Source organism: Haliaeetus albicilla, chromosome 7 (assembly GCF_947461875.1).
Source record: "Haliaeetus albicilla chromosome 7, bHalAlb1.1, whole genome shotgun sequence".
Lineage (NCBI taxonomy): Eukaryota > Metazoa > Chordata > Aves > Accipitriformes > Accipitridae > Haliaeetus > Haliaeetus albicilla.
Genome location: NC_091489.1, coordinates 35,781,836 through 35,807,788, shown reverse-complemented (window position 1 = coordinate 35,807,788; position 25,953 = coordinate 35,781,836). Strand labels below are relative to the sequence as shown.

Here is a 25,953-nt window from a genome sequence, read left to right as displayed (position 1 = left end):
GAGAAATGTGAACCCTATCTTAATGCTAATGCTATGGTGTTCGCTGTCCCAAAACTTTTTGAGAATATGTGCCTTAGTGGTAAATAGCTCCTAAACATTTTGGTGAACTTAATAAAATTTTGCCTTAGGCAAACATCTTTCTGTCTACATGATAGCACTAATCCTAAAGTCTCTGTGTTACAGCGGAATTCAGCTGCACTTTAATAAGTTCTCCCGCAGTTATTTAATAGGAGTGTTATGCAACATGTGCAACCGTAATAGAAAATCATAGAAGACAGGGTTAAAAATGACCTTCGGAGGTCATCTAACCCTGCTGCTGAGAAGCTGGACACTGCCAGCGTAAACACTGAGCAGCTTCACCAATTCAGAGATGCAGGTGGTGTAAATTTGCGTCAGTGTAAATCCAACTGTGATTTTATATTTTTTTTCTTATATTTGAACAGGGTAGCTGAAAGGGGATGGATTGCAGTAATAACATATTTCAACCATGAATATTAATTTTGAAGTAATTAAATCAGATGACTGGGAATTATAGGACAGGGAAATACTTTGAGTGTCATTGAATCTGCTCCACAGTTAGCATAGAAACCCTTTCATAAACATATGGAGCTATCAATTAATTACAGGGGGGTTTAAAGTAGCCCTTGCACAGCCTTGTTTTTCATCATCCATTTATTGAAAGTTTATTTCATTTTCATTGTGGGATGCTGAGTGTGGATTTGAATGACCAAAATCCGATTTGATGTGCAATTATTATATTCTTGCCAACACAGTGCAGGAAGAGCAGCATAACAAATGACTTTCCCTGCTGAAGTTGAATATACCTTAACTGAACCTTCACAGTCATACATCAAAGTATCACTACACATAACATGCTAAATTCTTTGCTGAGGTAAATTGTTGGCAATTTCCCTCATTTATACTGTAGGTGTTTAAAATATGCGTATTTGGATGTGACAGCTCTCCAGATTCTGGTGACCTCCTTTAGGAACATGAATACCAAATAGAGCTGAGCCAGTGGAAGCAGAAAATGTTGATGTTAACAGAACCAAGGTGATGTCTCCATTATCATGAAATCGTGTTTTTCCGTTTTCTGGCCGCGAGGGTGTAAGGACTGGCTGCTGCTGCTTCAGAGCAGCCTTCTGTCCAGCGTAGCACCTTCTCTTCATGCTGGCCATAAGTTAATGGCCAGGGATCGAGGCAAACAGTATTATTCTTTTCTCGTAATACCTCCAGCCTTCTAAGTATTTTCATCTTGGAGGATTTAGCTCTACTTCCTCTGAGATGTTTGCTTTCCTCATCCACTGTATTAACAGTTTTCTCTGAAGTTAAAAGATTCTGTACATTTATTTTTTTTCTTAACTTCCATGAAGCAAGTAGCATCTTTTGCATTGATGGGTTTGTCCTTTAAAGTTGGTCGAAAGGAGGTTTGTGGAATCCCTGTGCTCAGTTTTTGCAGACAACTATTATAATTTGGAATCAGTGTTTTTTAAATATACAGAAAAAAGGAATTTTAGTCATTGAGTTAAAGCACTTCTTGCGCATTACTTTCTGAGTTTATATCAGTACTAGAGGTGTTGCATCTCCTACTCTTTCTTTACCTCAAATACTTGTCTGGTCATTAGATAAAATCCCTTCCACCTGCCATATGTGCTTGTTACTCAAGCTCATTTGAACAAGTAGAAGTGTAGGCTGAACCCTTGAGTTGCCTGTGAGTTGAAACCCTCCAGTCTGCAAAAAACCAAACCCAGGAAAAAAAAAGGGAAAGTATCAGTATTTAACATGACATCCTCAACCATTCTAAAATAGCAGAGAATAATCTAGCTTAAAGAACATTATGAATTACTTGATAGACTGAGATCAGGCGCAGTCACACAAAAATGGGTAAAGCCAAGGCACAAATAGGCATTTGGCAGCAACTTAAGCGTCTGATAAAAGTTTGACATAACCCCAGAATATCTACTAGCTTCAAGAGTGTGGATGTCAAAAGAAAAAGAGATCAGCTATGTAAATATTGATGTAATAACATGTTAGAATGATGGATGTGGAGAAAGGGTGTATTGTCACTGAATTTCCCTAAAAGCAAGGTATTACTATGTCTCTAATAATTTGGAAGAGAATTTTAGTTTCAGCCCTGGAACGAAGCACCACACGGTGATCACACTTTCAATGATGCTAAGAGCACAGGAAGTGCAAGTAGGGATGCTCATTTGGGAGGAATCTGTTCCTGAGAATGGGAATTGTTCAAGATTGTTGCTCCTGTAGAAGTGCCTAGCAAAGGAAGATGGGAAGGAGCGGAAATAATGTAACCAAGAAGCCCACAGGTGATGAAACTGGTAGTTTGGCTACTGCAGTGTCACATCTCTGTGGTCAGATCTTGTTTAAATGTGGGCCCAAATTAATTGTTTGTCTGTTTTTATTTGAGTATGTGTTTGATCTCAACATAGTTAACAGTTTCTGAGGTATTACCCAGAACATAGTAGTTGAGCTTTTATGGTGTGTCGTGGTTTAACCCCAGCCAGCAACTAAGCACCACGCAGCCGCTCCCTCACTCCTCTCCACCCAGTGGGATGGGGGAGAGAATTGGGAAAAAAAAAATCAAACTTGTGGGTTGAGTTAAGAACAGTATAATAGAACAGAAAGGAAGAAAACAATAATGATAATAATAACAAAAATAATAATAAAAGAATTGGAATATACAAAACAAGTGGTACACAATGCACTTGCTCACCACCTACCGACTGATGCCCAGTTAGCTCCCAAGCAGTGATCTGCCCCCCAGGCCAACTCTCCCCAGTTTACATACTGGGCATGACATCACATGGTATGGAATACCCCTTTGGCCAGTTTGGGTCAGTTGTCCTGGCTGTGTCCCCTCCCAACTTCTTGTGCCCCTCCAGCCTTCTTGCTGGCTGGGCATGAGAACCTGAAAAATCCTTGACTTGGTCTAAACACTACTGAGCAACAACTGAAAACATCAGTGTTATCAACATTCTTCTCATACTGAACCCAAAACACAGCACTATACCAGCTACTAGCAAGACAATTAACACTATCCCAGCCAAAAACAGGACATGGTGTTAATACAGATGCTGTTTTTCCCTGGTTGTGTTCTCAGCAGAGGAAGCTCGGCAGATTTGTGTTTGGAAGTTTATCTATAAGCAGTCTACAACTCAAGTTTAAGATTCTGCAAACAAGGGAGGGCTTTTCTGTGTACTCGCAGCTCTGTGAAAATGGGCAATGTGAGATAAATCTGTTTGGGGAAGGATAAAACACAAAAAGGTTTTATAACTAATGACATCAGCTAGGGATCATCTTGTTTGCACAGGTTATGTTTCAGAGCAGTGGTTGCCTGACACATTGTAGCATCTTATTAAGTGCTTTATTATAAGACAACAGTAATGTTATGGAAGCGATCCTAAGTTTCTGTATTGCCTTCCCTTTGGGAGATGTTAATTTTCAGCTTAGATACTGAAGCTGAGGCATTACTATCATCAGTTCATTCTGCTTCAGTTTTAAATTGCTTAGTTGTCTTGTGAAAATTTGCCTGGGATGACAATGGGAGTGGTATCAGGTAACTATTTTCTGAATGGCATTTTAACATTTGCTCTTTATTTAGAGCTCTTTACTGGTCTCCAGACTGATTAAGAATAGATGGATCATATAGGCCTTCTCATAAATACTTTCAAGATGCAACTTTTGTTTGTTTGTTTTAAAGTTTGGTGACAGTGATTCACTTTGTGTATTTTCAATTCCTCCATCTTTTATGTCCTTGATTGGCTTTTCTGCTCATTTTTTCCTCTAAGCTCATAGCATCACAGCATAAATATATTAACAGATACTGAAATATATATGCATCTAGTCTATGTGCCAAGAAGACTCACATAAATAAGGATTTGCTAGATCAAGCCTTTGGTAGATGACCTAATTTTCCATTTTAATCAAATTAAAAAAGGATATTTATTTAACTGTTCCACACTTCAGAAGGGTTAATAGGCACAGAGATTTCAGACCAAATTCTCAGCTGCTATGAACTGGCATCGGGAAGTTGTGACCTGACAGCAGAGTTACGTGATTTGAAGCAGCAAAGGTCTCAGCTCTGGACTCCCAACATAAAAGTGAAGAAATAAAACTGAGAGGCAAACTTTGCCAAGAGGTATACTTCGTATGAGAAGCTAATAAATGGTAAAACAGAAAATGACAAAAGACCCAGAGCTGAAGAGAATCCAGAAGGGAGCTTGCATGAAGTGGGCTGGTGGGCAGAGCTGGGAAGTTTGACTCGAGCATGAAGTCCGAGCCCAAGCTAACATAGCAGTGGACTTGAAACTGCTCGTGAGTGAGAGATGGCTCGTGCCAAAGAAAGCGCATACTTCACTCCCAGAAAGCACATACTTCACTCCCTCTGAAAAGATGGCTCCACAGAAACTGCCATATGTAGAAAACAACAGAGAGAAGAGATGAGATGTGCTAGGAGCTGTTGCCTATGCTAATGGCCATAATGGTGAGGGAGCTTCTGCAGCTCCTCCCAAAAGTACTGCTGCTGGGAAGGAAGCTGATTTGATGGGAGGGACCCTGTCGTATAGAGTTAATTGAATAAGCTGTTCGTCTTCTAAGTGCTCATCTGAGCTAGGCTTAGCGACTCTCCAGAGATGCACCCATCACTAGCTATGAAAATCCTTATGCAGCAGAGCACGCAGAACCTCAGATTACCTCTTTCCCTTTTATTGTACAATGCTATTTTTAATCCAGTGCCTTGCTGTATATTAATAATTTTTGACAAATTACTGGGTTGTGTTGTCTTTGTGTTGTCTAAATTCCCATGCACTATCTGTGCATGCATATTTTAGCCTATTGCAGTCTCATAAGAGCAATAAGCAACACCTTATTTCCCATCACCTTTATTTTATGGGCAGGCTGGCATGGTGATTAGATATCAGAGGAAACTGGTGCACAAATTAATCTGTCAGTTTAAACCAGTGAACAGCTCTGTTGTCGATGAAGCTTTGCAGGGTTATATCAACGGACAGTACTGCCCCAATACCCATGGATTCTGTACCATTAATCATCAGAGAGATAATTTTACTAGTTACATGGTAGTACGAGTACAAATACGTTACTGGAATTGACATCTCAGAGAAAGTCGAGTGGATCATTGAGTCAGCAGCGAGTACATGGTGGACTTCCATCTACGTACAAGGAGGTACAAGAGTCACAGCAGTGTTTCTGCACTGAGAAGATATCTTTTCTCTTACAGTCAAGTGCTACTTTCTCAGGCATGTATTTCTCTTAGATACAGGACTTTAATAGCAGAAATTCTGTGTGACCCAAGACATGCATGATGATAAAGTGATTGGATGCTTTTAGGGATGGATCATGGATCTACTCTTCTTTCATAAAGTTCTTGGGAACAGAGCAGACTAGGAGTGACTCATACTCCCCATAATCAACCAAATTATCTCATAAGGGTCAGTGAGGTTACTTGTGAAAAGAGTGGGCAGGATTTTGCTCTTCAACCAAGCCCACATAGCAAAGCAGTGCTGTGAGAGCATGTCCTAGTGTGGTACTGCCCTGGTGTGCATGGGGTGAGGAGTACACACTGTGAGCGGTGCTGTGCCTTGGGCTGTCCTGCTATCAGCCAGGCTCCAAACCCTCTCAAGGCTGTGGGGACACACATCTGGTTTCTAGCACAGGTTCAAGCTGTGACAACGTGTCCCTAGCAGAAGCCGAAGCTTGAGCCTCTGTGCCGGCAAGCTGCTGTATTCCCTGCACGCGAGATCATGGCTTGTGGGGGGAGGCTGCGTGTGTGCCATCGGACCTCTGAGGGACTGTGTCAAGGGCCTCTTTGACTGCGTCTTCCTGCAGAAAAGTATCTTCTCTTTCAGGGCTTTTCAGCGGTGACTTGGTGGGATAATGCGTTACTCTCATGGAGTATTTCCAAAACACAGTATGAGCTCATGGAGCTTAGGGGATGGGTTGGAAGAGCTCAAGGCTGTGTTGCCTTTCTGTAAGATACCTTGTGTCTGAGAAGGGACCACCTTAAAGTGCAGCAGTTTAGAATCAAAAGCACCAAGGAATTGATTGGATTAATTCTAGTATCGGCATTATTTGCACTGCCCTTGAGAGGAACAGAGCTGAATGTTTAATGGACATTTGAGAGAGGCAATCTGCTGTGAGTACAAGTCAGAATGTGGCACAGGCTCTGACGCTAGTAAACACAAGCAGATCTCTGTGGATAATATGAGTGTTTTTTTCTTTTTGATTTTTAGAACCAACCTTGTCCTATGTTAGGCAGCTGGAGGCAAGAGTAAGACAGCTGGAGGAGGAAAATCGCATGCTGCCCCAGGTGGGTGACTTCTGTTGGTGGGAACAGTAGCCAGCAGCTAGACAGCAACACTCGAGTCTTTGTGCTTGAGATAAAATCAGTATTACTTGTCATTTGACGTTACTGCATTTGAACACTCAGGCTGATCATTTGGATAAACAAAGGCACTCGCATCTGTTTGCTCATCTTGCTCGTGATTGAGTGCGATAGTCATTTAAGGCTATGGCAATGCTTTCATTAACTTTTCTCCTTTGCAGGTGTTGATACCTTGCTAAGAAAAATTCACTGGAAGCCGCTACTTATAATTAATTAATTAAAGGGTTGAAAATCTCAGTGAACTGACCCTTTACATTCTGGTTTTATTTCAAGAGCTTCTTGTTACTAAAATATCAAGTACTTTTTTATAGTTAACCAAAATATTTTGCTCTAAAAATGCAAATGTTTTAAGTAATAATAATTGGGTTATATAATTTTTAATATTTTGAGGAATATATTACATACATAAATGCAAGACTGAAATTAAATTGAATAAATAAGCAAATATGAAGTTAAAGGTTTTCCCAGTATGTTTTTAAGAGTGAAAAATTTTGAAGTTCATTAAAAGAATGAATCAGAGACTTGTAATTTTTTATATATACATATATATAGCAGCACATGTTTCTATTATATTTTGTTAAGTAATCCTTAGGAAAATCCATAAAGTCTCCAAATGAAGCTGCCCACTTGAAGGAAAAAGAAGTTGCATTTTGTTTAAATCAAACACTAGTTTAAATGAAGACATTGGTCTGAAGAAGAAAAGTGCCTTTTATTGAACTTAGCACTGTTATTTGAATGTAAAATCCAAGATACCAGTGAAACGTAGCGAGAAGTAAAATCCACTGGCTCAGATTTATTCATTTGTGTAAGCTAAGATTAGCTAGAAATCTCAGCCCCAAATTAACAATTTCCTTAAGGTGGATTTTAAGTAAACTGTGGTGGGTTTTTTCCTCACCTATAATATGACAGTTGGAAGGGCCTCTCTAGCTCTTGTTTAGCTCTTGACTTGCTAGGTGACCCTGAGCAATTTATGTAACTTCCCTGTACCCTAATTTTTTGATCTGGAAAAGGAGGACAGCAAGGATGGTTAAATGTCTGTCCATTAACATGTATAGAGTCTTCAATAGGAAAGACAAAGGTTGATCTTCAGTGATAAAGAATATTTTCTTGTCAAGAACAGTTTCAGAGCAAATGTTAACAAACCTGCCTGAAAAAATACCATTGTGGTTTGTCTTGGGTCTGGAACAACACTGGGGGATAAATTGTGCGGAACATTCTTTGTGGGCAAAATCTTTAGAAGTGGCCATATGTTTTATTTGTCTGGGTTTTGAGGTGCTCAAGTGGAGACCCATGAAATTCATTACCAGATCTTGCCAAAGACTGGAACACCCACAGTGTGGGCATTGAGTTCATTGAAAATATCTTAGCTGGAGTGCCAAAACCAGAAAATAGTGCTTGTGAAAATAGCACCTAAGCCCATAGCTGTTGCAAAAGTAATTGTAACAAAACATGCTGATTGTGAGATTTTGAAGGGGAAGAACTAGGTAAGCAAGCCTGCAAAACTGCTTTTTATTTTTAAAAACACAGGTCAGTTTGTCTTATGTTTGGTTTTGTTGGCACAAGGATCTGTAATAGAGTTCTGAAAAATCTCCTAATATCTATGGATACTTTATTTTAAGAAATAATGAGTGACAAGGGTTCACATTTCCTGGCATATCTTACTCACCTTTTCTCCTTAAGAAAGTCATTGCTTTGGGGAGAGGAAGAAAATGTAGACACCAAGCTCATTCCAACTTTGCATTCAGTTACCTTGGCGTTACATTTGCATGAGTTCGTTTTGGGGGTTTGTTGTTCCTGTGAGTAACACCTTGAACATGCTATCAGCGGTGATCAGGCCCCGTCACAAAGACAAGGATGCGGGATGAAAACGCATAAGCTCCTGGCCCTAGTTTGATTCCATTTAATGGGAGTTTGTTGGGCGTTAAGCCAAACAAAGCGCTTTTGACAAATCAGCTGAAAATAAACAATGAGCTCCACAACTGATGAAGGTTTTTGGCACAGCTCTTACTCAGCTACAGTGTTGTGCCTTAAAATTTCACTAGTCCTTCAGTAAGAGAGTGCCTTTTGCTTTTTGCACAGCACCTCTTTGATAGCGTACGGGAGCACTGGGAGGGCTTGGGAGTTGCAGGACTGCACTTTCTATGAGGGAGGTGACGACTCGCACTCGTGAGTGTGACACCTCTGCTAGGTCTTTACTGAAGAGTCCTTGCCTTGCTTTCTGAGACTTTTTTTCTCTCTTCCTGCCACACTTTTCTTCTTTTTCCTCTCTGCTTTCAATATCCTTTCTTTCCCTCCTTTTCTGCTTATGTGTCACTCATGAAAATGCACTGGCACATTTGTTGACACCCTCTTCAGATAAATCACTCCTTTCATCTATCATGTAGGCGTGGTTCTTTTCCAGTTTCTTTTGCTTTGCTTGTCTCCCTCCATACATATTAGTTTTCTTTTCAAAACCCCACAGACCTCTTATGTAAAGGTTTTATTAATATTTAGTGGCAAGAACGTTTCCAGAGAAAATGGTTTTAAGTGCTGCCATCACTGTTCAAATGGAATCTGAGTTTTTGTTCACTCTGCTGTACTGAAGGGCTTCTTTGTCAGGGGAAATGCAGTACCACCACTGAGTCAATATTTTAGTTTGATCAGGTAATAGAAAAGGTATAAAAATGTACATATTCACTTAAGCCCGTTAATGTCTCTTCCTGTGCTGCACAGTTGTTCTGGTGGCAGTTTATAGCATAGTAGTGGGCTTAAGAGTTATGAGAAGCCATAGATGGGTTGTAGGTTTGCTGTGTTGGCGAGAGCTGTAATTAGCTGTTCTTTTTTGTTGCTGTTGTTGTTGTTGTTTTTTTTCCTTCTCTCAGATAGCATGTAGCAAGATATGATCCAGACCCTTTCAATTTCTGGCCACAAATAGGATTTTTGTGCAAGAAAGCAGGTACTTTCCAAGATTTATGGTATGCAGCTGGGTCTTCTGTTGAGAACGCCAAACTGTGCTGGCTGCGCCCGAGACAAGGGGTGTGCAGCTTGCGCTGGTGCTTCTCAAACGCTCATGTAGGTAAGGTTGCATGACAGCAGTGTGTAGAGGCAAAAGGATTTGAGCAAGAACATTTCTGTTTTGCTGGATGGATTTCAGGCCAGAGTAGTTCCCCCGTGGGGCTAGGGCAGGAAAGCTCACTGCAGCACATGGGCTCTGGCAGTGCCGCTGCCTTCTGCTGCCTCAAAATGTACATGAAACTACAGCATCGCAGCGGATTGAGTTTTGTCGCCGACATAAAAAAAACCCCCTGTCATAGCCAGAACAGAGTGTCTATGCATATTGTAATGAAAATACTCAGCAATAATTAAGAAAATATGTAGGGGCCAAACAATGGATTCAGACAGCTTCCTGGGCTGTCACAGATCTGTTATGTCAGTGAGTAACTTCAGCTAACTGAAAACAGGAGTGTCCTCCCAGACTTGATGTGGTGGGTAACTCCTATCCATGCCTTATGCTGGGGGAAGCTAGATCAGGGTCTGGCATCCACATGTCAATTAACTGAAGATATCCCTGAATTTTCATAGGGGTAGTATTTCAGGGTTGATAAGCTGAGCTGAAATGTTATGGAAATGTGGACATCTGTCATATAATGACAGTGAATGCATTTGCAAAAGATATACTTGGCAAGCCACCCAATTTAAATTGCTTCAGTTTTTATTTGTTTCGTGGGAGAAGGGAGCAAGAGGCAGAGATGGAGAATTGTCAGACATTTCCCCCTTCTAACTCTCTGTCCTTGTAATTTAGCTTTACCTTTTAATGAAGGGGAAAGGAAATATTGCCAGGATGCCACTTTGTGAGCAAACAAACTGCCTGGGTCAGTGCGGCTGGAGGCTGGATGCGGGGAGCCGAGCTCCTGGCTTCCACAGTGGGCAGCCCCAAAGCCGTGAGGCAGGTGTGGTGCAGGGCTGAACTAGAGCCCTTCTGCTCCCTCTCATGTGGGCTTTTCTGCCTCCATCCATTTCCTCGTTCTTTCCTTTACAAGTCTTTTGATCCTTTTTTCATCTCTTTTTGTTGTTTCTCTTTCAATTCCACTGTTGCTTCAGGCACTTTTGGGGGGGGGTTGCATCCTTGCTAGCCTTTTCCAGTCCTGGTACCTTTAAGTGTGAAATAACAGGCATGACCCTTAGGCATGCAGTAGTTCATTTTTAAGTACTTCCAACACTTTCCATCTCCCTCTTTCTTCCCACTTCCATTAGATTATCACATTTTATTTCAACCCATGTCAAGATCTTTCAAAACCCTTTTTGCCAAGATCTGTGGTTTTTATTTTCCTTCTGCATGGCATGGTTTTAGTTATAAATCTAATTAGAAGATGGGAACTGTTTGGTTAGTAGTGTCACTCGCAGTCCAATAATGTTTGTCTCCTCCCTTCCATAGCATGTAGAAGAATAGGGAATCCTTCAACCAAAATGTAATTAAAACCCATCATACAAACCCATGTTACCTAATCATATCACTAAATATTTGCTGAAAGTAAATCAACAGCATCCACACACCTGGTTCTTTCATGTACTCTCATCCTCAGTTTAAATTAATAGGTCATTAATGGAGTGACTTTAGTTTACAACAGCTGAGGTTCTGACCAGAGTCTTTGTCTCAGGGTGTCCTAAGCATAGCGCTTCCATCTTGCTTGGCACGGGCAGGCTGAATAGCAAGAGTTTATGGGCAAGATACAAATTCAATAAAAACCTGATATGCAAAAAGAGTTGCAGTTCAGCGAGAAGGACAGATAAATTTTTTTTTTTTCCAGAGTAATTTCCAAAAGTCTGGAGTTAGTTTGTACTCATGATTTTCGAGTAGAGTCCACTGAATCTTCCAGATTTTAAATAGTGGTGGTTTTTATATGTGTGGCCTCCAAGATTTGGAGGTGCTGCAGCCCAGGGCCTTTTTCTCTTACCAGTTCATTAGCAACAGAGGTTTGTGAAGGGCCTGCTGAAAATGGGTGTTTCTGAAGGTGTGTAGCCAGCAATGCTTTTGGCCACTCAGAAATCTGAGTGTGCTTCAAATACGCTATGAGAATATGTGGATTTTGGCAGTGATATGCAGAAGTAGCAAGGTCTTCTTCTGCTGAGGTCTTTGAGAACAGGAATTATGGTGAATAACTGCAGCATTTTAAAATTGTGTATTTTAATTGACAGGAATATTGCCTAAAAAAACTGTTGCCATTTTGTTTAGGGTGTTATTAATACAGCAGAGCAACATACTACAGTTCACTGCTTTCTGTTTTTCCTTTCTCCTCCTGTTTGAAACAAGCTGACAAACACGGCCTGTGTTTTCTTTGAGCTAATGAGGAAATTGAGGGCTGAGGAAATCAGAAAAAAGCTTTGAAAATCAGGTAGTGATTGAACCGGTGTGACATTTACCCAGCAGGAAGAATATACTTCCCAGTAAAGCACTTGCCTCTGGGATAAAAAGCTGCTGGAGAATGAGGTCTTGTGCATTTGCTGAGGTAGGTCTCCGATGGTAAGCGAACAGAGCAATGCCCAGTGGACAGGAAAATCATGTTCTCTCAGAAGCTCTGGTGAATTGGCTGCTACTGTCCTTGGGGCAGAGATGGACCGTGTTTTTTCCTCCTCAGCTATCCCTGTGTGCCGTGGGGAGGTTGTGAGTCAGGCAGCAAGCGGCATGCTTCCTCTGGAGGAGCTGGCAGACAAACTGCCACTGACTTGAGCTATACAGTGTGCTTTGCGCTACAGTGGTTTTCATTCATGACTATCCTTATCAACAGTATGGATTGAAAAAAATTATGTTTTCTACTGGCTCAAGTAAAAAGGCTCATGATTAGTTCTTTCCATCAAAGAATACCCTGTTCTACACAGGGGTCTTTATTCTGTCTGTGACCACAGTACAGTGCAGGGTTTGCCTCTGGCACTATGGGAGAATGGCCTGAGTATCCTTAACATTTTGCAGTCAGTGCGAGGGAGATGCTAAATTTCCATTTATCTAATTTTTTGTTATGTGATATTCTGGGGTTGAGTCAGATTTCCTGTGCTTTCTATTCACTAGAGTCGTGTGTTGGCATTAGATATTTTGTAGATTTACTTCCCACAGAAGATGGATCTGCACATTCAGTGATTGCACTCTCTTATCTTCCTGGCAAAATGTACATGGTATATTATGTGGATTTTACCTGCTTCAGACAATGTGCTTTCTGCAGCAGTATAATCTGCACAGAGTACACATTAGACTCAGCGGAGGCAACATGCAGACCGTGCTGTAGCTTGGGCACAAGGGCTGGGCAGGGGCAGTAGGTAAGGTTGGCAGTGTAGGATGAGGAAAAAAGTAAATTATTTCTCAGACGTTAATGTTGTGCAGCACTGTTTATTTGAAATTACTCAAGATGTTTAAAGTTAATATAGATTTCAGCCTATGGAGCCATGACTCCATCCCTTGTGTCTTATTTGGTTCCACTTCCACAGCTTTGTTACTGGATAATAAATGAAAAGATTGTCCAAAACATGTGGACACATGGGATGCCTACTTTGAGTGGCTGAGTGGCTGTAAGCAAGTGCTATGTGTGGAGCTAGAGGAGCAAGGGAACAGGATTTCTCTTCCCGTCCTCAAGGTCCTGCTCAGGATCCAGTTGTAATCTGGGTTGGGCAGTGGCAGGGAAGGGACTCAGTGCAAGGAAACTCAGGTCAGGTTCTGGTGGAAGGTTAAACATGGCCATGCTCCCCAGTGGCAAGCAGCAGCTGTGATGATAGGTCTGAAAAGCGCACTTTCCTCGTCTCCCAAGGCACCTTGTTTTCACACATCACCACTTTGGCAAAGAGCCTTTTCCTCTTGTTTTGCTTCACTGCCTCAGAAACTCATAATGCGGTCAGTAGTGCCGATGTGTCCTCAGGCTCACAGGCCTTGCCAAGGAATAGGAGACCCACGTTCAGGCTGGTCCCATCCGCATCATCTGCTGGAATAAGCTTCCTCCAAAGAAGGCAGAAGCTGTACTGCCTCTGTGGAGTGGCCTCACCTGAGATAAGAAGTCCCTGAGCTGGACTGCCTTATTTTTTAAGAAAAGCTTATGTCTCTTATCAAGGACAGAGGGAGGAGGGACAGGGATGCCCACAGGGGAAATACTAATTTTCAGTCTCCTACCAACATGTGTTGAGGATGCTGTCTGCTTAAAGCAGTGTGTACACAAGTTTCTTGTTCTCATGAAGGGAGACAAAAATGTGCTGCATATGGCACAGAAGAGGCTGTGGAGGACAGCTGCCTGGAGGAAGGCCTGAACTCTGACAGCAGCACAATTTGCAGGACTTTTGGATTTTCTCATATTCAGGAGGCTTTAGATGTACAATCTGTCCTAATTTTCCTAGCTTTTAATAGCAATATTTATATTTCACCATTCAAAACTGACAAAAATCTTTGCTGGCCCTGGAGTCAGTAAAGAAACAGAAAACAAAGCTGACTGAGGGAATTTATCCTAAACCAGAATTGCTCTGGTCTGCTTTATTACCCCCTTTCCTTCCTCTTTCATTTCCTTTCTCAAAGTATAGCATTAAGTCTGCCCAGTCACTAAGAGATCTATAAATCCTTCCCAAAGAAAAATAAGTCCTAAACCTCCCTCCATACATCACAGCAAATTGATAATAGTCATTGATGCAGAGAATTGTAGGATGATACACTGCACACTGCCCTAAGTGTGTGCCAGTATTGTCAGCCTAGTTATGAGACCCGTTAATGCCCACTATTGTGGTTTACACTGCATCCATTGCTTGGCAGGATAGCAACACTGGAAGATGAGTTTGTGTACCAATTGGGATTTCATATTCAGACTTAAGGTACCCTTTCTGTGGGCTTAGCATATGCAGTGTTCTCTTTTTTTTTTTTTTTTTTTTTAATTAGGTGGTTTTTTTGTTTTTTTTTTTAATGTGTGAGGTTCAGTCCCGCAGGCGATTGCTGGGATCAAGCCTAACATGCTCGGTAGTTGCAAGGGTTGTCTCTGCCATGTGCCCCTTTGGCACTGCTGTGAGCCATGCAGCGTTGGTCACAAAGGCCTGGGCATATCCTGACGAAGTCATGCACAGCATTTAAACTTGCTTTGGACTGGGATACTTTTCAATAAAACATTTTCAGGCAGACTGAATCTGTGAAGTACAGCCTCATGTCATCTTTCTGTGCCCTTTTTCTCCCACGCCCACCTTCATCTTTCCTGTTGTTTAGATTATAGACACCTCCAAAAAGACTGCAACGTGCTATGTGCTTGCTCAGCAGGGCAAATTAGTGCACATCAGGGCACTGATTCTTATCAGAGGCTCTTTCCGCTGTCATTGTTTTTCCTTCAGAAATGCATTTCCCATACATTCCAGCAGGAGTTACTGCTACATTATTTCTTAATGTTTCCTACAGTGTTTCTTACTCTGTAAGAAAGGAACTTTTCATCTCTCAATCTTAGAAATATTTTTCTTCTTTATATTCCTCATTTTTTCAAACAAAATTCTGCATGAAGAATGACAGTGAAGAGCATGTCAGGTTGAAAGCACCTCGGAGGCCTCTACCCGGGCCATCTCTGTCGCTGCAGCTATCACATTGCTGTCCATGAATGCAGCAGGGGTATTTTTAGCACTCCTCTGAAGCAGGCTGCTTGCTCAGGTTACCTCGGCACTGCAGTTGCTCCAGGAGATGCTTTACATCCTGCAAAGTCTGAGGTGACTGAGCTGTAAGAGTTGAGGTAGTTTGCATTTGTTTGGCAGTGTCCTGAAGAACCCTTCCAGGCGTTCAATGGGAGGAGAAAGCCCCTGAGGTTGTCACTGTTGGGTATAAATGGACATCTGACAGGCAAGCAGGGGGACATGCCCTTGCACCGGAGCAGCCAGAGGCAGGGAAGGAGTGAGCTGGCAGCCTGGACCTCTTGGCTCCTTCTCCGGTTGGCTGCGGCTGAGCTTGTGTTGCAAACCTTGCAGCAATATTTAAAAATGTGAGTTTTGCTGAACGAACAACCTCCAGAGTTACTGGGATAAAATTGGACATTCTCAAAACCTTCCTCTGGAGTTGAAATCATCTCTCTGAACCTTGCAGCATTTTGTGAGGCAATGTACCTACATAAGAAATTTTATTGCTATGTCCTGATTTTCCAGAGAGACACCCTTGAGAGCTAGAGTGTTTGGGTGGCACTCAACAGTAGCACTTGAGCTGCCTCACGTGGATCTTGGTTACTGTGGCACAGAAAAGGGGAACTTTGGAGTAAAACATGCCTTCAGTGCTTCTCAGCCTTTTTAAAAAGAACAATAAATAATTGACATCTGTTTTAATTAGTTACCAACCCTTTTCTTTATTAAATAGTTTTTAATTTTTTGCGAAGGATCCCATTAGGATGCCAGGAGGGGCGGAGGGGAGTTACTGCTCTGCAAACGAGCCAGCTAGCGTCAGTGGACATGGCTCAGCCTCTCAGCAGTCTGACTCAGTGGTAAATGCTCTGAAGGTAACGCTCCTCCGGTACAGTCCATGCAAAACGTTGTGTCTGTTACTCAACACGTGTTGTATTGTCCTGGCAACATTCCTGTGGACACCACTGGGATGTTACTGTCATGAGCGGGATTGTTTTTCTGTTTGTCACTCATTGCATCTGTGGACTGTGTGTTTCTCAGGGCAGGGATCTGGCCCTTACAATGGGGCGATGCCAGCTGTAGCTGCTCTCCAAATTACTTACACTTGTACAGTTTTTCTTTAAAGCTGAAAGTGGTGTTTTTCTGAATAAGGAAGTCTTTCTACTTCATCTAGGATGCATATTTGTTCTCCTGTGGAAAATAATGGATTCCTGTAACCCATGCAGAGAGAAATACTTTAATGCAAAGTTAAAGCCAATGCGCATGGTATATTCATAATAAAAGTAGCAAAACTTTGGGCTGAAGACCATGCATCATGATCCTAAGGTCAGAGTTGAAATTTCTTTGAGAGCAGATGTGATTTACTCTGAAGTCAGGGTTGGACTGCAACGACCTGTGTTGCATTGATAAACAGCAATTGACACAAGCAATTGGAGGGGCAAATTTGCAAGTTCTTACCTATGTCAACAGTGAAACTGTTGCAATTAATGCAACTTAGAAAGCTGTTACAAGATGCAATGGTTTATCAGCTGATCTGAATCAGCAAGTGGCTGAGTTCACTGTCCCACCGCAGCGTGGGTGTCAGCTGTGTCCATGCTCCTCTGGAGAGGATTAAAAAGGGATGGTGAGCTGAGCGGAGAGCAGGGACTTTGTATTCCTGTCTCCTAATGTGGACTCTGGTGTGATTGTTTTCTTGTGCTTTGTGCATGTCTTCTATCCTATACTTCACTCATTAGCTAAACTGCTTAAATATTCATTCAGTTAAGTGGCTGTTACTCCCAACCTATACAGATGTTGCAGGGACATACTGGTTACTTGGAGGGGTAGGTTTGCACTCCTCCGGGGGAGAAGTAGAAGGGACCTTTGTAGACATTTGCTCTGTTTTTGAGCTTCGTGGAGATGTACAGTGCACAGTAGGAGCTCAGTAGTGCTGTTGACTTGCCTGGACATCTGAGTTTATGCGCAAGGTGATTATCTTCCACGTGGCTGGGTGACATTGACTTCTCCCCTGTGAAGCCTGAGGAAGTCGGTTTATGCCAGTGAACTGTGCACAAATCACAGCAATCGGATCCCTTCCTGTAACATAAAACCCAGGTGCAGTGCTTCGTTGCAGCCGCCTCACCTGTTTTTCTGGCATCCGAAGGGGTGAAGCAGCAGCAGAGCGCCTGAGCCCCTCTCCATGCACACACAATTGCAGGTCCCCTTCTAATGGCCACTCTGGCCATGTCCTCCTCGGCAGCACTCTGCCCATGAGCGTGCTGGTCTGGCCCTCATCCAGGAGAGGTGTTGGTTCCCGGCTGCTGAGGAACGCCCGGTTCAGCAGTGCTCAAGGTCTTGTGTGCATCTTCCATATAATTCACCTGCTGCTGCCTAGAAAATAAAGCTATGCCACATAATTTTGTCAAGAGGTCACGCATAATTATCAAAAAAAAGCCTTTTGTAGTTGTCTTAAAATAGCCGTTGTCAAAGACACTTCCCTGAATGGAACATTTAACGATATGCTTTTGACAACCTGTAATAGCTGGTTGGTGTACGTGAAATATTTGAACAATGGCCGATGACTTGGTTGCTGAAATGGATTGATAAGAAATACACAGTATATAGTTCAGTATAATGTGAAAGCTCAGCTTTTAGTTTGCTAGGAGGTTTTGCAGCAGGCAGAAATAGATATAAATGATACTGTTATATTCGAAATGGAAAATGAGCTGTCAGCTAAACAGAATGCCCAACCTTCCTCATCCCCAGCCAGGGAGGAGACCCTGCTGTTTCCCAGAGTGAAGCATATGGGTTTGATCCTGCCCTTCTGGGGAATGCAGAGCTCCCACTTGCATCACTTAACAGAATCAGGTGCAGGAGGAAGAGCAAGCCAAAGTAAGGAGCCTGCTTTTCTTTACAAATTTGGCAATTTGGAATTCCTGGAAAAAAGGTATAGTCTTTGTTACAAAACCTCATTGTTAGTGCAATCCCCTTCTGCACAGCAAGAAATCTAAAGAGCAGGAAGGTATTTTAAAGTGATGGATCCATAAGAAGACAGAGGGAGGTCATTGCTAAAAATAGTGCTGTTTTTTTCCTGAGTAATGAGGAGGCTTTAAAAAAAAAAAAAATTGCCTGTGAATCTCCCACTGGTGGAGACAGTGGTAAAAGACAGAGAAGAGCTTTGCCATGCAGCTGGTCTGATAAAGACTCTTCTGTGACCGGATCCATTGTGCAGGGTGGTTGAAAGAAGAAGTTGCCACATGTGCATCCCCATGCCTGGACCTTGGTGATCTTCCCCACCCCACCAGCGGTTATGAGATTATTCCCTATGCGGAAGTGGTATCACCAGGGATATATGAGTAGTTATTTTATATGGCAGGGTGTGTTTGTTTCTTTTTGCAAGTTGTATATGACCAAACTGCATGCTTGTGCGTGGAGGTCTGCATATTCCAAGTAGGTTTGCTTTGCAGACCAGGGTTTGTATTTATGGAGTGATGATCGTTACCTAGTCTGAATGCCTGAATAACCAGGGGCACAGGCTTACCTGCAAAACTTGCATTGTATTTTCCTGTCCTGACTTCAGCGTCACCTACTGGAAACTCCACTATGTAATCTACAAATTAAATGGAGGTATGCTTTAATGGAAGACAAGGTCTGAGGCTGAGCGTAGGAGTTGCTGCAGAAAAGTAAGTGTTCTATGGTACCCAGGAGGTCAGGCAAGAAGATTTAATGATCCATCCTGCCCTGAAATCCAGAGCACTGTAATCAGTGTAATTATCTTTAAATGCAATTGGTCAGTTATATATGTATGCCCATACTCAGGAAGGACCCATGAAAGCTTAAATATGCTACTGCTCCTATTTGTTGCTGCAAAACAAATTTGTAAAATAAAAGTTCCTTTTCTTTTTTTTTTTCTGTTTTTCTTTTCTTTTTTTTTTTTTTTTTAAACATACCCTGGTCTTGGAAGCTCAGGAAAATATAAATCAGCAGGCTGTTAAAGACTCTTACCACTACCTTAGTGAGGCAGAAAAAACTGTGGCTGAAGAAATGTGCGGTATAAGCTTAAGGTGTTTAACTTTATATTCCATATGGAGTCTGGAAACACCTGAAGATTCAAAGTACTTTTTGTTTAAATGCTAACAATATGCCCTTGAAGATTTTATGTGGAAATTAAGTCAATTACTGTTTCTGTAATGCAATTACTGTTTTATTAGGAACACTATAATTTTAACATTCTGGTTAGTATTGATCAGAAAAATCTATGTGTGATAGTATATCTGGGATAAAGTACTGTATGACTCAGCTGACCTGAATTTATCTTTCATAAGAATAAAATTTGGCAAGTATGATGAAGTCTGGCAGCCTCCGTTTCCCCATCTGTACGATGGCACCTATGCATTTTCCTGCCTACACTATTCCTTTGCAATTTATGGATAAAAAAGCAGTTTCTAACTAATACATATTTAATTGTAATCCATAAAAGTTCTCGTGATGTAAGTGATGACACTTCTAAAATGCTAATATACTAAATTTGACATTATCAATTCATTTTTGTAAATCCCAAATATATACTTGTATTCTGCCTTGTCTCTTTGTTCTCCACCCATTCAGAGCTCTGCTGCTGGCATTGAAATGCTACCTTTTCTTCTGACTTTTATAATCTATGTCTGATTGGACTATTGATATATTATAATACTTCTACAATAGTTGGTTATTTCCTTTCTGGGTTTACTTTTTCTTACATTCATCTAGTCCATGTTAAAAGTACAGTGGATTTGTGATAAACTAATTACTATGTTTCTTTTCTTTTGCATTCTCATTGCAGTTCCTTCCAGTTTGTAGCTCACTGTTTTGCTGCAGCTTTACGCACTGTGGGTGTTTTACACGAAACGTTTCCCATGGCTTCGTTTTGCCTGTGAAAACAGTGGAATCATGACAAGTTTCATTTTGGGCTCTATAATTTTGGTGCATAGCCTCGATTGGTACCGAAATGCAATTTGGATGTATCATTCATGTTGTAGGAACTTTATGGTGTTACATGATCATGTTGATGTTTTATTAAGATAATGGATGTGGAAATTGTCTCCTCAGGATGTATGTGCATATGGCGTTGGTACCACCTCATCAACAACGTATTTGGGAATGGTTTTGCTTTGTATTTATGTACTTGCATTGTCTGAGGAGAACATGGCAATATGTAGTGGCAGGTTTAGAGGTAGTTTATCATGTATTAGTGAGCATGGAGGTAATTGCAAAGCGCAGGAATGTTTGGATTAACTCTGGAGGGACGTTCTTCATTATTTTCTTCAGGCCACCGGTAAGTTTTGTTCTCAGGGCTGCAGGACACTCACTTGGGCTGTGAGCCAAAGGGAAGATGGCATATGCCATGTGGGACTGGTGGGGTAGCTGGGCAAGAGGGGTCAGGGAGCCCAGAGATCTCCACGAGTATTTCATGCTGCACATGAAGTACCATGGGCCTCAAATGCTACCACAGCTGGCTGGTGATGTAGCTGCTCTCATCTGCAGTTAGGGTGCAGGTTTCTGCCTGGCTTCCAGGAGAAGATTTCTCTGTCCTTTCACTCTGGTGTGTTGGAAGTAAGCTAGAAATGAATCGCCATGAACCTCATAGCTGTCCTTTATTCAGTCAAGGTTTCTGCTGAAATTTTGAGTGAAGTTTTTGGTACTGGGCTTTTTACTCTGTCATAACTATTTAAAACACATTCAGGAATGCTGAAGTATTTACATTTTCTTTTGAGTGCTTGTAAATGCAAAGTAATTCCATTAGTGCTGCTTGTGACAAGTCAGTGTTGAACTAGAAGAAAACAACCCTATATGCAAATCCAAAATGCATATACAATGCAGAAGGCCAAATAAATATGTGTGCAGAAGGCAGCAACTTGTACAGCTGTCATGATTGTGCCATGAACTGTACATACACTAGCACAAAAGGAGAGTTTGGTGGTAAATCTGCAGATATTTAACCTATATCATCCCATGTTTCTGAAAAGGAGGCAAATAAAATTACTGTGATGCCTTCAAGACCCAGCTATCTCTTGCACTGTATGCACAAGCAAAAGCAGTTGCTGATAAAGATTTCTCCATTTCCCACCCATAAAAATGGCATGAGTATTCCTTTTCACTCCACCTCGTCAATTCTGCTTAGGATGTCAGCTTTCCAGGGCTGTCCTGTACACGTTTGTCCCTTCCTAGCAATCAGGGGTCATTTGTTCAGCTGGAAATAAAGGACTTTGGGAAGTGTCACCTTTTAGTTTATTGTTGTGTCAGCATTAGCTGCTTGGTAAATATTGTGTAATGTTTATTGACCAGAAAAATTGTTGAAAGGCATATGTAGGTACAATGTGCCTTCTCACAAAAGCTATCCAAGAGACCTTTCTCTTTGGTAATATTGTTAGGAAAATCAGCAACCAAATGTTGGAAAGAAAAGCCTGTCTCATCGTATCCAGCCCTCCGCCATCTCCGATGGCTCAGCCACAGACAGCTGTTTTGGGAGGTTTCACTGAAAACCCATTTTTCATGCTTTCACCATGGCATGGAGTTTCACAATACAGCAAGCATAGCTAAAACACATGCGTATTTTTATGATGATAACTTCTGATTTCAGGTTGCAAGATTCTGGTAATATGGAAAGTTTGCAGGGTTTGGGTTTTAACCCACCCATTAGTATTAAAGACAGTTCCCTTTAAAGGACTTCAATTTGTTTGGCCCTGTGTAGTAAGACTGTAATCTTACTGCTTCCAATATTGGAGTGTTTCTGGTTTTCGTGCTTATAATCAGGTTTTCTTCAGCAAAGGCTCAGAGGAACTGGGTTATTTTCCCATCTCTTGCACAGAATGACAGTAGGACTTTGGGGTTGTTCTGCCTTTGCTCATCAGCTGTAGGAGCCATCTTTTCAGGATGTTGACTTCCCAGGATCCAGCTGCTTTGTGTTTATCCAGTTCCAGCTAATGCGATCTCTCTTTACCTCTGGGCTTTAGCCACTGTTAAGATACAAATAATAAATAATGACAATGGAAAACGGTTTTTGCCTTTCATGACAGTCATATCGCTATTGGTCCAGAGATTAATGAGTGGTTTAGTAGCAGTTATACTTTAGCTGGTTGCTAGTTGATTATTATTAAAGAGAAATAATCTTAAATTGCAATACATAGTATGGTGGTAATCACCACTTTTGTTTCTAGTGGCCCCTGGAGGAGATGCCTGGTGATACGACACAAGCTACTGATTCTCCTGCTTGTAATTGGTCAATCTTTTTATAAATCATTATAAAATACTTCCCTAATTTGGGGGCGTATAACTTCTCTGCATTTTTAATTCCATAATTGTAACATGGATGTTACACAATCATGAATGGGAGTAGATGTGAGTATGAGGAAGGAAACCTTTATAACATACAGTCCACACTAAGAAAAAAACTGTTAACTTCTACTAAATCGTAGATTTTGCTCTGGTTCAACAAAACACACAAGCATGTATAGAAGAGTGACTACATGCACAATTCCTCTGATCTCAAGGAAGAACAAATGAAATAAACACCTGAATGCCTTGCTTGATTTTAAGAGAACAAGTAAATTATTTGAAAAAGAGGAGAACTGCTCTGTGCTTTTTAAACTGGAAGTGTTTAGACTCCTCTGGACTGAGCTCTGTGCTTCTGAATTGTGTTCTGTGAGAGATGTGGTTTGGGAAATAGTTGAACAAGATTTCAGTTGAGGCCTGTAAATGCCCTCAGTCTTGTGTCTGAAGCATAAAATATCCTGGTGCTGCACTTGCTAGTTCATTTGTCTCTGTTTTTAATCATTTTTTACCTAGAAGCATGTGCTTTCTGTGTTCAGAAGGAATGTTGTATCCATTGAGAAATACTCTCTTCTCCTGTTGTATGTCCCTCCCCTCTGTCCTCACCTGTGCTGCATGGTCTGCGTAATGAATATGTGGTGTTTCCAGATGCATGTCTATATGAACACCAGTACCTCTTAACTGGTGATAATGAGATCTCTTTCCATCCCTTCCTTTAGGTTGTGTGGAGGAAACTTGGAGATGCTGCAGGGTCGTGCCCTGGAATTAGACAACATTTGTCAGGAAATCAGTATAAAGGACCTATGTAAAAGGCCCTGAGCAAGTCCTCTCTCTGAAGGGAAAAAGTTTGAACTGCCGATGAGAGAGAAGGAACTGACTGTGTCCACAGCGACTTCCCAGCTGACAACAGGCTGTCTGTATGCAGTACAAGAGACTTCGCTGGAAACTAGTAGAGATTCTGCACAGAGGTCTTTCAGGGGAGCCAGGTTGTCAGTGTCCCCTGAATACTGCTGTTTCAGTATACTGGCTAGTGAAACGCTGCCGCCACATCATCACTTCAACACACCATATTTAGAAGCACTGAGGTATTTCCATCCTAACTAAAAGATAATTGAGATTCTGCAGGAGTTACATGAAATAAGTTTTATTTTGGTTAGTTACAGTGAATCTCTAATAAGTCTGAGTGAATTTTCCACTGGATTTAACAGAGATTTTTCACCAGGCTGGAGAGGGACATTGATAAACTGTGCCTTTGGTCTCTGCAGTTTTGAGAAAGTAATTTCTTAGTAACTCACACTTCAGTCTGTAAAGTATCAGTTAATGGTGCTTAGGCAATTTCCAGGTGATTTTTTTGCTTTGGTAGAATACCTGCCTTTGGAGGTGCTAAAAGACCATAAAGTCTCCTAACCAGCCAGTAGTGTAGCATAACTACAGTACTTGTAGTGAAACACAATTTCTTTCTAAATGAAAGTAAAGATAGCTTTCTTTTTGATTCACTTTGCACATCTTCTGAAGACGTGTGTGATGTTCGCAGCCCTTTAATGAACAGAATACTTAGGTGTCACTATTACAGGTCTCAAATCAAAATTTCCATCAGAGGTTTTTTCGGAAAGTATTTTCCAATTGTCAGGATGCTAATTTCTACTGTTTAATTTAGAGACATGCTGGTTTATTTAACAAGAGTCTCTAAGGATCTCAAAGATTGCACTGCATTATAAAAAAGCTTTTCTTGCCACTGTAGCATTCTTTCAAAGAAAAAGGTTTTATTATACTCAGAGCATGTCTTTGATTATTATGAGGCAAAAAGCTCTTGTTCAGATTGCCTGAGATTTGACCAGACGGCGCCCTAGATGTGCTTAGTTTATTTTTATCTATGTGTATGATAATAGTTGTGTGTATTGAATTGCAATGATAGGTATTTTGTGTATATCTAAAAGCAATGATAGTTTCATGTATGAATGTGCAACAGGCTTGTGACTGAATGCTGTTGCTTAACTTTTTACCATAGCTGAGCATCAAAAAGACTAATAAAAGTTTTTTAAAAAAAAAAATAGGAATGCAACAATTCCGCGGTTTCTGGTTTGTTCTTGGTTACTAAGATTTGAGCCAAAGTCAGAACCTCTGTTTTCTCTGAGCTTGCAACATGCTGTATTCGTGGGCTATTTGCAGTAGAATGTAGCTCAGTTGCTGTACTATCTTTTGTTATATAGGACTATGATGTAAATCTGCTAACTGTCTTCAAAAAAAGCGTGTTAATTTGCAGCAGTAATTACATTGGTTTCTGTTGTTATTTTTACTTGGTACCATTCAATGCAAGGCCTCTGATCCAGCATTGCTTTCTCGGGCAAAACTCCTGTTCACTCTGTCTCCTTGAGTTGGAAATGCAGAATCCAGCCTTCCATTTTGAAACATTGCACTCTTGCATAAATTCTTATATATAACCCAGCCCAAACAGTTGTCTGTTATATTTACATGTTGTTTTCTCCCATACATATTGTTTGCATAGTTAAACTTCAATTGTTGTATTCCTATATATCTATATATATGTATGAAAAACTGTAAAACATGTACTTGTGCCTGCAGTATGTATGTGCAGGGGCTAAGCTGAGGGACACTGGTCTTTTGACACTACACTTGTGTAAATTTTGATACTGTATTAAAACTATTTTTTTACAGTTCTGCATATGACTGGGTATCAAGTATCTGTGTTCATCTTAGCAACAGTAATAAATTATAGAATCTCACTGTTGTTTGCTCTCCTTTAATGACCGAAGCCATGAGGTGCTTGGGCTTGCATGCAGTTTGCTTTGAAGGAGCTATTTGAAGTGTTTCCTGCTCGGTTGAGAAATTAGCTGCATGTTATGCATTTTTGTTCACTTTCTCTCCAGGTGTCTTAAAAAATCCCAGATAGGTGAGCTTCCTTCTATCTTTTATGCTAAATGAGGTAGCTGTGGTATACAGACAGCGGGGTGCCATGGGGCAGGTCCAGGTTGCCACCAGCTGCGTGCCCCAGGTGCGACGTGTTAAGTCCCCAGCTGTGCTGCACGGGCAGCTGCCGGGCGCCTGTGTGGGGCCCTTCCTCCCTGCTTCTTGCACAGCACAGCTTTGAGGCGAGGACAGGGCGATACGGAGCTCCCGGAGCCGTTTCACTCAGGTAAGAGACGCAGACATGTTTGTGGTACTTGGGGAGGCTGGTTGTGTCCGGCCGTGTGTCGGTGGCCTCCTGTACCCACCATATCTCTGGCCCAGGACTGGGCTCCCTCATCCCCTTGTGGGCTGCATGTGTGTCAGGGGACAGTGCAGCAAAAGGGCTGCCGATTACTGCTTGTGCTGGTGAGCAGAAAACTTGCACTAAATTTTCTGGGAAAAAAAACCCCCCAACTTAGTACAATCAATATCTTGGAAGCTAATAAATCCTGTGGGTGCTCCTAAAAATACAGCTTACTGAGAGGAGAAAGTGGGCAGTGTGTGGAAAAGAGGGTCAGTGCTCTCAAGGCATCCTGTAGCCTGCTGATATGTCTCTGCACTAATGAATAAAAACTGCTGTAGTAGTTACAGATCTTCATCTCACCTGTCTTGGTCTCTGCCTACATGGTTAGGTGTTTCTCAGTAAAATGTAATTGCGCCAAGCCTCATGGACTCCTCATTCCGTTGTTTTTAGCAAAATT

The 25,953-nt window shown here is 41.5% G+C and overlaps 1 protein-coding gene across 6 annotated transcripts in view; it reads left to right on the top strand.

The window, feature by feature from the left end:
- CCDC85A (coiled-coil domain containing 85A) overlaps positions 1-25,029 on the top strand; it is an 81,999-nt gene extending 56,970 nt beyond the window's left edge. For 2 of the 6 annotated variants that reach the window (XM_009930103.2, XM_069787657.1), the window contains 3 exons: positions 6,267-6,343; positions 15,754-15,873; positions 23,005-25,029. In XM_009930103.2, the coding sequence (XP_009928405.2) occupies positions 6,267-6,343; positions 15,754-15,873; positions 23,005-23,094 (287 nt within the window). In that variant the 3' untranslated portion in view covers positions 23,095-25,029. Of the gene's footprint in view, positions 1-6,266; positions 6,344-15,753; positions 15,874-23,004 lie in introns of those variants that run through there. The other 4 variants (XM_069787658.1, XM_069787659.1, XM_069787661.1 and 1 more) reach the window with 4 other exon arrangements.
- The last annotated feature ends 924 nt before the right edge of the window (positions 25,030-25,953 follow it).